General features: G+C 37.2%; 1 protein-coding gene across 1 annotated transcript; it reads right to left on the bottom strand.

Annotated features, from left to right (window-relative positions):
• Window positions 1-12,102: 12,102 nt before the first annotated feature.
• LOC149182757 (uncharacterized) lies at window positions 12,103-13,473 on the bottom strand. Its single transcript, XM_089414664.1, has 2 exons — window positions 13,427-13,473; window positions 12,103-13,186 (listed from the first exon to the last, which is right to left on the bottom strand). The coding sequence occupies exons 1-2, from the start codon at window positions 13,471-13,473 to the stop codon at window positions 12,103-12,105; spliced, it is 1,131 nt and encodes a 376-aa protein (XP_089270790.1).
• Between the last annotated feature and the right edge of the window lie 216 nt (window positions 13,474-13,689).

The raw sequence follows: 13,689 nt of genomic DNA, 5'->3' as shown, positions 1-13,689 counted from the left end.
TAAAAGGGAGTTCTCTCAACCCTAACTTTATTGCACATGTGTTTATGTATTATATACATTATTATGTTGATTAAATTATGTCTATGGAAATTCCATTATGTCTAAAAAGTTGACAGGGGTCATCTGAATGGAAGGATGGTTTCTCATGGATGACATCTATTGAAAAAAATAAATTCCTACTGATTTAGAGGAACATGGCTCTCATAGTTTTCCCATGAAAATATTTTGAACATGGAAAAAAAGAGGTAGTATGGCCTGGTTCACATAAATAGAGATGGTGTGGTCTTTGGATTCTATATTACAATGTGTAATGTGTTGAGTCATGTGTATATGTGCATGTATTATACATGTGTATATGTATACATTTTATTGTGACATATGTATGTGTATCATGTTATGTGTATGTGACATTGTGTTATGTGGTGTAACTTGTTGGGATAGGTGGGCATGGGAATGTTTGGGCCTGTGTACTATGTATTTTTTTTGGGTGGATGCGGGATAGCCTCTGGATTCCCAATATTTCCGTTAACAAAAGACTCCCTAGTTTGGTAGCTCCCACAGTTGTGAGTGGGATTATATATGTGATCATCATTGGGTGAAGGTATAAACCTTTGGATTCCCTTCATGATTCAAGGTGGAGGTAAGCCTTTAGATTCCCTTGTTTCTTTGGCAACCAATCTAGCATGAATGTGGGGTGGGTACTTGGGAAATTATCCTAGAGCGTACTTGGAGCCTTGAAGTAGCATAACTATGATCCATCAAGAATGTGGGGTGGGTACATAGGTAGTTAGCTTCGAGGGTACCTCGATCCCTATAGAAGCATGAATATTGAGCTGGTACTTTGAAAAATAGTCTAGAGGGTAACTCGATCCTTGGAGAAACCACTTTAGATTGGATCTTTAGGCCTTGGAGGACATGTTATCGTCTTGGCACTTGTCATGGTAAGAAATCGACCCCATTTATGTATGAGAAAAATAATAAGCCATCAAATAAATATAAGTACCAATGCTTTATTGATCTTCTGAATTTTCAAATTACGATCATGGTTTATGATAGCTTGGAATTTTTATCTAACCCAATGATATGTTCTAGTTTATGATGATTTTATTTATGTACTAACCTGATTTTTTGTAGGAATTTCGAAAAATTCCAAGTTCACTATAAGAATAAATTGCTAATAAGGTATAATCTACATTTAATATATTTTTATTTATGATGAGTCTCATGGGATCTATGTGTCGATGATGAAGGAATAGACATGAGACTACTCACTTCATATGAACAAAGATGGCCATAAGATGGAACAACAGGAGTATGCAAAATCCAAAGATTTTAGGAATAGGGCCATTTTGGTACACTAGCACCAATGGGTTCAATTGATTTCCATGAAACATTATATTACTAGAATGACAGTTTTAGGTAGGGATATGCCTCGGTTTTGAGACCCCTCCGATGCAAGGAAGCACGAAAGTGGGGTGACCAGATTTCTTGAGCGGCTGGGAAGCAGAGAAGGGAAGGATGGAAAATAAATTGTTTTTTGGTCACAAGCATAGCTAGTTGCAATAAGAAGAACATTTGGGGGTGCCTGGAAACAATGAGCCAATAAATGTTTGTTGAAAGAACAAGGAGCACAAGGATAACAACGATGGATATTGGAGGCAGGTAACACTCCAGAGAAAAGGAATGAACCCAAGTTGGGTTTAGCACATTAGGAACACCAAGAACTATAAAAGAGCCATTAATGGCTGGATGAACTAATAAATTAATTTTTACTAAGTGGCTAGTGTTGAAAATTAGGACAATATTGAGAGAGGGGGTGAATTAGTATTATAGGAATTTTATGAGCACTAGTCTACAGGGGCTAGAATTAAACTACCCTACCATTGAAAAACAAGCATATGTTGTATACAAGGCAGTTAAGTATTTTAGGCCCTATATTTTAAAATCTCATACAATCATATGTGTACCTCATCCAGTAGTAAGAACATTGTTCGTGCAACAGGATCTAGGTGAGAAGAGGCCTAACTGGATGACCTACTTACAAGAATATGATCTGGAGTTCAAACCAGTTCATACTGTAAAGGGTCATGGACTTTCTAAACTAGTAGCCGAAGCAAGATATGCTCCCAAGCAATATCTTTTAGGTTGGGAGGAGGAGATTGAAATGTATAATATTGAACGTGTTCCTTAGTCTGTGTCCATAGCCCCATGGTACCCTGACATAAGAAAATTTTTAGAGCATGGCACCTTTCACACACACTTATCAAATAAATAGAAGAGGGAAATTCGTTTAAAATCTTTATCTTACCACATGATATAGATAAGGTACTCAAAGATTTGCACAATGACTGGTAGGCAGCCACTATGTAGGCGACACTACAATGCATGAATTTATGAGGGTTGGTTATTATTTTCCCATTCTATTCAAAGATGCTCACACTTATGTCACCAAGTGCCCAGCTTGTAAGAGATGCACTGATCGAGATCAAAGGTCAGCTAACCTTGCTACTAGTAGCAGTTGAGGAACCATTCCAACAATGGGGCTTAGATGTCATCAAAGAAATGTTTCCTCAATCATCAAAGAAACACCAATATATTATCATATCGACAGACTATTTCACTTGGTGATCAAAAGTATTTCCCTTGAGGCAAGTAAATAACTGGGAAGTCATCCACTTTTTGCATCATAACATTATAACTAGGTTTACCATTCCTACGTTACTTGTCTTTGATAATGAAACTTAATTTTCATCATTAAAACTTTATGAATTCACATTATAAAATGGATTGTATTAAAGCATGCATCTAATCATTACCCATAGGGAAATGGTTTAGTTGAATCAAGAAACAAAATTCTTATCCGCATAATCAAGAAAACCATCTTCTCTGAGAAAAGGAACTAGCATAACACTTTGAATAATGCATTATGGGTTTACCGTGTAACTTTTAAGCCATCCCTGAAAACCTTGTTGTACTTTCTAGTTTACGGTAAAGAAGTTATATTGCCCCCGAACCTGTATCTTCCATCCTTGCAACTCCTCCAGGAGTCACAGGGTATACATTTCCTTTTGGTTCAGAGAAGGAGAGATACTTTACTCAAACGCGAGGAAGAAAGGCTGAAAGTTGAGGAGATATTTTTTTTTCACCAAAACTGTTTAAAGCGTTGGTTTGATAAAAAATATACAGGGGCAAAGAATTTTGATGTGAGTGACCTAGTACTGAAGTGGGATAAACCTCACAAATAAAAGGGAAAACACACAAAGTTCCAACCTTTGTGGATTTGACCATTCACCTTTGAAGAAAATCTTTGTTATAACACATTCAAGCTGAGATCTTTAGACGAGAGGATTTATCCTCTTCCCATAAATGGACAAGATCTGAAACATTATTTTCAATAGCAGCTACATGTTGCTTTCTTGTACAATTTCTTTGTTTATTTTCCTTTTCATATGTGTTAGTCCTACATATGTTCTGTTAGTTGTGCCAAGTTTTGTTGTGTTCATCATTCATTATACATAAATAAGATCCTTGTGTGAAAGAGCATGGCTGAAAAGGAATTTGTTGTGAAATAAAATAGAAGTGTGTAAACCACAACACTTGGCTTTATGTTATTCTCCATTTTTTTAGGGAAAATTCCATAGGTTGAGCTAAGTCCAGATGGAAAATACGATTTGTCCAAAAGGAGAACCTTGAGGGAACCTATTAGATCTGCGCCCTTGCTAGTATCTAGACTACTCAACTTGGTGTAGATCTACTTGTGTGTTAACGCTTGTCCAATCTAGTGGAGAAGGGATAAGGGGAAATCTACAGTGAGAAAAAAAATATCAGAGGTCTTAAAATACTTCTATGAAGGGGAAACCTCCTCTACTCTCAATAATTTTGGATCCCTCTTCCGCTCGTTCAAAATAATAAGTGTCGATGCAAAGTCCTATTAAATAAATAAAGGGTGAAAGAAGAGAAAGGCTTCTCGTGCAGGGAGGTGGAGAAAGTGACTTCACTGGGGTACTGTCAAAGCTTGTTGGTAGCAAAGAAACTTTTTTTAATCCTAAAGTGACACCGATGATATATTTCCCAGGCCTACTAGTAGTGAAGAAACACCATATATAAAAAGTCATACCCTAAATATCTTAAATTGGCCATGCACAATACCCTTTCCTCAATTGAAAAAATTGTGATATGGTGTATATTTTTTGTGTTCAACTAAGTAGAAGAAAGTGAGATGTTATGTATACAATCAGGTCGAAGGGGAAAGCCAAGGAAATCTAATTGGTGAATGAATACTTCCTGAAGGTTTGACCCTTTAACTGAAAGTTATTTCTATATAGATAAGTTGAAGCTAACCCAATGTGTCAACAAGTGTTGTCATTGCTACAATACCCTCATAAATTTCAATACATTCAAATTTTGGAGCCTACTTTATCGTCGTTTCAAGTGTCACCTTGATTGTCAAGTGTCATTTCATGTTTTCCTATGTGTTTCAAATATTTTTGAGTGTTCTCAAGTGTCATCGCATTGAGTAGAACATATTTAGTGTATTTCATGGTCGTAACATCCTTTTTGTTGTAAAACAAAACTTTTTGGTCGTAGTCGCACAAAACTGTCTTGTTTTACCTAGGGACTACATGTAAAGTGGTGTTTTGATGTATACTTATCATTTTTCAATCTTGTCTAATGTTAGGTCCCTATACTACTAGTGTAGCCCCTTATTGTTATTAATGCAACCCCCTTATTGTATTTTTGTGCCCATGTAGTCCCGATGTTGTTATTATTGTGCCCCATAGAAGCCCACTACTGTTATTGTTGTGCCCCTACAACATTATTGTTATGTAGGCTTTGATTATATTGGGACCCCTTAACACTTCTATATGTAGAAAGGAGGTCTTGTCAATTCTATCATCCAAGAATTGTTCATTTTTGTAATGTGGAGGAGGTTTACCCCTCGAAGAGGCTTATTTTGAAGTCGTTGATCTATTTCTTCTTCTATTTTGTGAGGTGGTTGCATAACATTTGGTATTAGAGCTTTGGATTCTAGGGTTTTGCTACTTCAAACAGGTCATCGTGGTGTTATCACTATAACTTTTTTTCTATGAAGCTTAAGATGCTGAAATTAAAAATCCTTTGAGCCAAGATATTGATGAACATCATGACCAAATTTCAGATCTTGGCTCACTATATTTTCATATATATGACCTAAGGACTTTAGGGTTTTTGCAGACTCTAGAATTTGATCTCAAACAGGTGACCTTCGGAAAATCGTCATAACTTTCTCTCTGAACATCTAATTAGAATTTCGTAAAAATTAGAAGAAACATAACTGACTTTGGTTTGTTGGGTATCATTTTTAGGGTTGAAGGTCGAAACAGTGATGCATGGCAATTCTTACAAGTTCACCCTACCGAACAAGTTTATAATCGGGTCATCGTGGGATATTGGACATAACTCTTTCTTGGAGAATCCAATCTTAATTGTACCTGTGGAATTGGAAAGAGGACTCAAAGGGATATCACAGGATGAAATTTCAGACCTTTTAGATCTGAAATTACAGAGATATAACAGATTCGAGATTGAGTGCCTAAAGGCAAGAAAAGGAATGACTCGAATCAAGAAAATAGAAACACCTAGTAAGAAAAATTGGAGGGATGATTTGAATAATGTGGTCAAATATATGATCAATAAGATCAATGGTATAGAAGAAAAAATTAATGGAAACGTATATGATTTGAAGAAAGACATGGAAGGTTTGAAGGAAGGTGGAACAAAGTCGCTACTAGAAAGGCTTCCTAATGGCCAAAAGGTAGTAGAGGAAACTCATGTTGAGAACAAAAGAAATGTTAATCATGATTTCATAGAACCTAATGTTGGATTGAAGACCCACCATATTCCAAAGACTGATATGAGCAAGTTTGATGGAAAGGATCTCGTAACATGGATACTATAGATGGAGCAATATTTTGATCTCCATAATGTGAAAAACACACAAAAGCTTCTACCAGAGATTATGTTTGACCAGAGATGAATAGTGTTGATTGTCAAACATAATCAAACATAGTTGAACATATTCAAAAACATTAAACCCAATAATGATTGTCACATTACAACAATACTTGTCACAATGTGAGGTTGCATATATTTCTATACCATTCCAATCTCACAATATTAAACTCCCATACTAAACTAAATATTATAAACCCTACCATTATAAAACATAATATATATTAAATCCAATACTAAGCCCAATATTGTAAACCCTAATATTACACCCAATATTAAGCCCTCATATTGAACCCAATATTATAAACTCTAATATTAAACCCAATATTAAACATAATATTATAAATCGTAATATTAAACCCAATATTATAAACCTTAATATTAAACCCAATATTATAAACACTAATATTAAACCGTAATTTTGTAATGTTGCAATGCGATGTTGAATAAATTGCAATGTAACGTAACATTGCAACAATGATTGTCACATTCATACAATGTTTTTCACAATGTGACATTGGATACATTTTGGTACCATTCCATCGTCACAATATTGTTAATGTTTAGTATTGTTAAATATGGTAAATGTAGGGTTAACCAAGTTTGAGCATGGTCAACTCTTTAAACGTTTACTATACAGGTTGACTTTGTTTGGCCATTTTTGAATAATTTGGTTGACTATGTTTAACTATTAATATTATTAATATGGTTAACTATGTTTGACTAATTTTGTAATGTCGAATTGCGACGTTCGATAAATTTTGACATAATGTAATATTACAACACTTTTTGTCACATTTTGACAATGCTTTTCCACATTGTGATGGTAATATTGATATTATTAAATATTTTCAAATCTTGATAGTGACCAACGTAGGATGAGCTTAGTTGACTAAGGTTGAAAATGTTTGACTTTGGTTAACCATAGTTGACTGAATATGGTTGACCATGGTTAGACTATGGTTGACCATGTGTGTTTGTTGTTAAACATCGTTGACTATGATTTGACTATGGTTAGCAATTCTTTGACTATGGTTGACCATACTTAACTATGGTTTTCCATGTTCACCCTATTTAAACATCATTGACTATGTTTTCACTATGAATGACTATGTTTAACAATTGTTTAACTATGGTTGACCATGGTTGGCTATAGTTGTCCATGTTCACCAAGTTTAACCATTGTTGGTGATGTTGAACATGGGTTGAACATTGGTTTTCAAAGGCTGGTTATGGTGACTATGGTTGATCAAAGATGACCACAAGTAACAATGGTTGACCTAGACTACCCATGGTTGAACATCACTGACCATAGTTGATAATGGTCAACCATGATGACAATAGTTGATGATGGTTGACCATGGTGAGACTATGGTTAACCATATGTCTCTCTTGACATAATATTAATGTTTAATATATATGCTTTATAATATTAGGGTATATAATATTAGGGTTTATAATAATAGGGTTATATATTATGGTTTTATATTAATGTTTATAATATTAAGATTTAATATTATGGTTTATATTAGGGTTTCATATATAATGTTTATAATATTGGGCTTGATAAGGGTCTATAATATTGGTTTAATATTATGGCTTATAATATTGGGTTTTTAAAATTAAAGTTTATAATATTGGGTTTAAGATTAGGGTTTATAATATTGAGTTTTAATGTCAATATTTACCATCTTCTCATAAAAAACACCTATCCACTTAATAAATAATTCACTAATTCAATTCCATACAAATGAGATATATTGAAACTAAAAAATTTCATTCTCATACTCATTAATACAAATTTTAATCCTATGTAAAATTCATATTAAATCATTCTTCAAATCATATTTACATGTAAAATTAACTAACAATGTAGATGGCGCCTTAAAATCTTTATTAAATTTTGAAAAAAAAAAACCAACTTAAAAAAATTAAACACTATTTCAATGTTGAACTTGGTTAATAACGTGGATGTCTTCCTCAAAATGATTTAAAAATCGGCTTTGTGTCTCACTATTGTATCTTATCTTTGTTGGAGCAAGAAATGCACACATCGTTGGCCATTGAGGAGGTACTATGAAAAAAATATATATATTAATTAAGGTACTTTTTTTTCTTTAAATGCAAGCAATATTTATAGTTGTAAGGCAAAATAACACGATTTATTAAATGAATGTAATTATGTTTATAAAAGTGAAGTTAGGAGATTCTCGAAATTTCAATGCAATTCATTGCATAATTCATTAATATTACTGTTAGTATAAATGTTAATATTAATGCTAATATTATTAAACTTAATAATATAAAGTAATATAAGCTTATTAAACTTTTTTTTTTCAGAGAGAAAAACATCATGATATTATATTAAGAGAATATAATGGGCAAAATACATATCAGGCCATATAGATATGTCCAACATATACATGGTCAAAAAGAGACTAATGCTGACGAGATAAGAAACGATACATTCCAAATAAGAAAAATAGGTTCGCATGAGGCCCATAACAGTCCACCAAGAGGAGGTCCATAAAAAACGGTGGCAGATATCCGTCAGAATCAAACAGGATCGAGCATAGCAGAAATATAGACCAGAATGAAGGAAATGGGAGCCTTGGATTCCTGAAAGATGTGAGCATTCCGCCATTTCCAAAGGAGCCAGCACGTGTTGATGAATAACGATCTCCATTCTGGCCGTCGATCGGACCACCATCTGTAACCATCCTGAACAGTAGAGAAAACCTGGTAAGGAAAACCAAATGACAAGGAGAGATCATACCAGATTTGGGACGTTGCCGAACATTGAAAGAACATATGGGCATTTGTTTCAGACGCTTGACAGCACATAGAGCATCTTCCAGGACCCATCCAACCCTTTCTTTGAAGAGCCTCCCAAGTGAGGTTCCTGTTAGAGAAAACCAGCCATGAAATTAAAATTTCCTTAAGCTGACAGGAAGATTTCCAGAGTTTGGAAGGAAAGGAGGGGCCGGGAAGCGGCGGAAGAAGGGAAGTGGCAGCAGTGTATAAATCCTTGACACGGACAGGCTGAATGGAGAACCCCATCGACCAAACTATTTCGTCTTTTAAACCTGTTTGAGTAATACCTTTCCCAGCAAAACAATTGACTGCAGAGTCCCATGTAGGCCGAAGATGAGGGGGCAGTCCAAGTGCGTCTCCATCCTTCCAGATTGGCGCAGAAGATGACCAGGAATGGATCAGTTTATTCCAAGTGAAGATCCCCTTAATGTGAAGGTAAGATATGAGATCAGGAGTGAGCGAGGCTTCCAGTCCATATATAGTTGAATCAGTACCAAGAAAAACGCTGGAACCGGAGGAAAAGCGCCATTTTAAGAAACGTAAAAAGAGAGCCTGTACCTTTCTAAGGCTGAGCCAGATGGCAGAACCCCTCTTTGAACCCATGGATTTCCTCCTATACCAATATACCATCGATCTTCCTTTCAGATATTTCTGTTTGATGATGGAACTCCAAATACCATCTCCGAAGATGCCTCTATGCAGAGATTTACAGAGGAGGGCCATGCCAAATGACCTCATATGTAATAGGCCCCATCCGCCATCCCTCTTAGGTCGAGAGATGGAATCCATCTTGACCAAATGAATCTTTGATTGGTGCGATCTTCCGCCCCATAGGTGTTGGCATTATGATTCAAGTGTTGTCCTTGATGGCAACTCACTCAGAGGTTGGTACAGGTGCTCAGAGACTGGTACAGGTGATGACATCTTAACTAGAAGACAGATCTCAGTACAGCAGGACAAGAAAGAGATATACGCAGGTTCAGCAAGGAGAATCAGCGTGTACACGCAGGTTGGCTTCAGCAAAAGCGCGTGTATGTGGAAACGTACCTTTGGTCAGTGGCAGTTAGTCCTTGGAAGTTGTGCCTATGGTTTTGGACCATGGCGTCTCGACGGACGTGTTGATCCCTAGTTTTGAGGTTGATGGTATTGTGTTACTATGGTTTTGGCTCTTGGTATTGAGCAAGGCCTAAGGCTATATAAGGAGAATATCACTAGGCCAAAGAGTGCAAGAGAGAGTCCAAGTGTGAGTGATGAAGATCTGAGAAAGTGTGTGATCCAAGTGCTGGTTATGGGTTGGTGATCTGAACCAAGGTTTCACCCATGTGGAGGATGATGAATGATGGAACGAGATCTCAAGGCTTGGAATGATTATCTTCATATGGTTTGACTCTGGATAGACTAGATCTACTGACGCATGTTTATTATTATGATCTGGGTATGCTTTGATGTCTGATATAGCTGCAGAGTTTTAAGGTTGAATTTATAGATCTGTACGCGAGTTGGTTTTGGTAAAAGAGCGTATACACGCAGGTTGGGGTCATCCAAGTAGCGTATACAATGTGAAGTATGATATTTGAATATGGAGCTGGATCTGGTTGTTGCTATGATTGTCTGGTTATTGTTGACAGGGTTACAGTGATTCAGAATTGGGTGTTTCAGTGATTGATGATGCAGGTTGTACTACAATGATGATTGTCTTATGGATCTAGTATGAAAATGTATGAAACGTGGTCCCGGGAAGATCGTAGGCCAGCACCTACGTACTGGTAAACATATCAGCCAGTACAAGAGCCAAGGGGGGTTGTAGCTCCCTTCTAGGAGCAGCTGGAAAACGAGTGAAGGTTGTAGCCTTCTGTAGGGTTGGCACCTACGTACTAGTAAATGGATCGGCTAGTACAAAAGCTATGAGGGTTGTAGCCCTCTGCAGGTTGCAGCCTGCGTGCTGGTAAATGACTGCACCAGTGCATTGTAAAAGAAGTTTCTTATTAAAGAAGAAAGAGACGAATTGCAGCAGGTGGTTTTTACCCACATTGGGTTTCCACCTTATATCATGGTGTTCATGTGTGTGGCTCTTGTGTGATGTTCTGTTCTGTTATTCTGCACCTGTTTACTGTTAATATGCTTAATAATGATCTGATGCATTTACTGAAGATTAAGATAACTGAATTATAAGATCTCTGGATATACGCGGGTTTCATTAGACACAGTAGCGTGTACACGCGGGTTCACTTAATTGAAGTAGCGTATATGTTTCTGAGTATGAAATAGAAAAGTTTGATTGATCTGATAATACTGATTCACCCCCCCCTCTCAGTATTATTTCCAACAATAGGAAGTTGGCAGTCAGAGAAACGATCTTGCTAATAATGGAAGCCGGAAGAAAGTAGAGATGAGCCCAGTAAACGGTGAGGTGGCATAGAACTGATTGGACCAGGATGAGCCTGCCTCCCAGGGAAAGGAAGCGCATCTCCCATCTTGAGATTTTGTTATAGAACCGATCAATCAACCATAACCAGTCCTATTTGCGGTTCCCTTTTGGTTTGAGGAGGAAGCCCAAATATTTAAATCCCTCCTTGATAGATGCCAGATTAATACAAAAAAGCGCAGCTATCCATTGAACTGTCTCCTGATTAGTACCATTTTGATACAGCATGGATTTGATCTTGTTTATGACCAGTCCTGTAGCTGATTGAAACTTAAGAAAAATCTCATTGAGACAGAGCCAGCTAGATTTATGAAGCATGGCACAGATGAGAATATCGTCAACAAAAAGATTATGAGATAGAAAAATATTCTTACAGATCTTGATCGGAAGGCAACGTTGGTCAGCAACTGCTTTTTTGATCTGTGTGCTAAGAGAGTTCATGACAAGGATAAAGAGAAGGGGGGAGAGAGGACAGCCCTGACGCAACCCCCTCTCTGCCTGAAAAAAGGATGATGGGATGCCATTGATGATAACTGAATATGAAACATTTTCAACACATGCCATCACCCAATTGATTCCCTGTGACCTCAGACCAATTTTTGCAAGGAGAATCCTAAGGAAACCCCAATCCACACAGTCGTAAGCCTTTTCCAGATTTATCTTTAGGATACGGCATCAGAGTTTTTGGATAAGACTGAAAATAAACACTCCTGTGTCGAGGCGACTGCATCAAGAATATTCCTACCTGATAAAAAAGCATGCTGGTCCTTGGAGATGAAGGCGTTGAGAATAGGTTTCATTCTCTCAGCAATGATTTTTGATATGATTTTGAAGAGGATGTTACATAATGCAATGGGCCTATAATCTGCAAATTATTCCGATTTTTCCTTTTTGGGAATTAAAGCAATGAAAGTGGCAGTGAGAGCGTTGTTTATGTTCCCTGACATACGAGTGGCATCTACCATCCCCAACATATCATCTTTAAACATATCATAAAAGTGCGAGAAGAACTCAATCGACCAGCCATCTGGTCCAGGACATTTGTCCTTTTTGAACTTCTTGATAGCCTCGTGGAGCTCCTCTTCCGAGATGGGCTTGAAAAACTCTGTATTCGCATCATCATCAAACATGACTGGCACTTGATCAACCACCCCGAAGACATTGTTTATGTCATTCATCCGCCGCTGGTATTGTTTCTGAAAAAACCTTGAAGCTTCCATCGATATGTCATGCTGAGAATATAAAAAACCACCATTGCCATCTTCGATCCTCCAAATGGAATTTTTACTTCTCCTTGCATTTGCAAAATGATGGAAAAATTTTGTATTTCGGTCGCCTTCCTTGAGCCAGATCGCTCTACTTTTGAGTCTCCAGGATGACTCCTCCTTTTGCAATAACTCTTGTTTCCTTTTCTCCAAAGATCTGAAATGGTTTTTTTGTTCAAAAGACAGGCTGTCGAAATTAATTGCATCAGAGAAGATACTTAATTCCTTTTTTATGACCTCAAGGTCCTGTTTTTCCTTCTTCTTCTGTCTAATTGACCAGTCCTTGGCCACCTCCCTTAAAGATTGGATCTTTTCACGAAAAGAGGAGAGGGAGATCGCCTCAGACTGCTTTAATTCCTCCCATTTTTTTGTAATGACCTCATTAAAGGATTTATCAGTCAAATAGATCCTGTTAAATTTAAAGGAGTAGCCCAGCCTATATTGAGATTCCTGCCAGTCTAGAAATATGGGACGATGATCCGATGTATGATCCTTACCAGTCCTAGCAACTGGCATACCCCATTCAGCAATGATACTGGCGTTTATGATAAAACAATCAAGTCTCTTAGCAATGAAAGCCGGACCAGATCTGCTGTTGTCCCATGTTGGATACATTTTACGAGGAATAACATCAACCAGATTCCTGTACAGAAATTCCGTGCGGAGCCTATCAACAATAGAGTCGTTCTTCCTGCAGTTGCCCCAGCATTCATCAGAATTCAGAGTGGCATTTAGGTCACCCGCGATCAGCAGTGATTGAATGTCTAGGATTTCAGAGGCAAACAACAAATCCCAGAAGGAGGATCAATTTCTGTAGGGCGCATAAATGTTCAAGATGTTCAGAATCTTTGGTTGACCTCTAATATGTGCTGTGATTAAGATGCCTGCACAACATTTATAAGCTTTAGCTTTGACCCAAGCCGGGTCCCACAACACAGCCAGACCACCCGACAAACCTTCAGCATCAGACGCAACCATATACCAGGACGAAAACATTCTTCTGAAAAAGGCTAGGGATACTTTGCTAGAGTGCATTGTTTCCTGTATGAAAATAATGTGAGAGTGAGCAGATACAAAAATATCATTTAGCGCCAGAAATTTAGGGAGGGCGCCCAATCCCATGATGTTTAAAGAGGTCAGGAAAGTCATTTAGAAGACTGACCAGCCATACATGCTCTAAGCGGCTGGGGATCA

This window comes from Pinus tabuliformis, chromosome 3_2, assembly GCF_031772625.1.
Source record: "Pinus tabuliformis cultivar Carrire ecotype Pingquan chromosome 3_2, CPIR1, whole genome shotgun sequence".
Lineage (NCBI taxonomy): Eukaryota > Viridiplantae > Streptophyta > Pinopsida > Pinales > Pinaceae > Pinus > Pinus tabuliformis.
Note: the sequence above shows the minus strand (reverse complement) of the source record. Positions and strands in the feature narration are given on the sequence as shown.

Bases quoted from the DNA above. Each gene is read 5' to 3' on its own strand.
- LOC149182757 (XM_089414664.1), bottom strand. From the start codon at position 13,473: ATGGTTGCGTCTGATGCTGAAGGTTTGTCGGGTGGTCTGGCTGTGTT. The intron at 13,187-13,426 runs GTGGGACCCGGC...GGGCAACTGCAG, and splicing joins TCGGGTGGTCTGGCTGTGTT to GAAGAACGACTCTATTGTTG.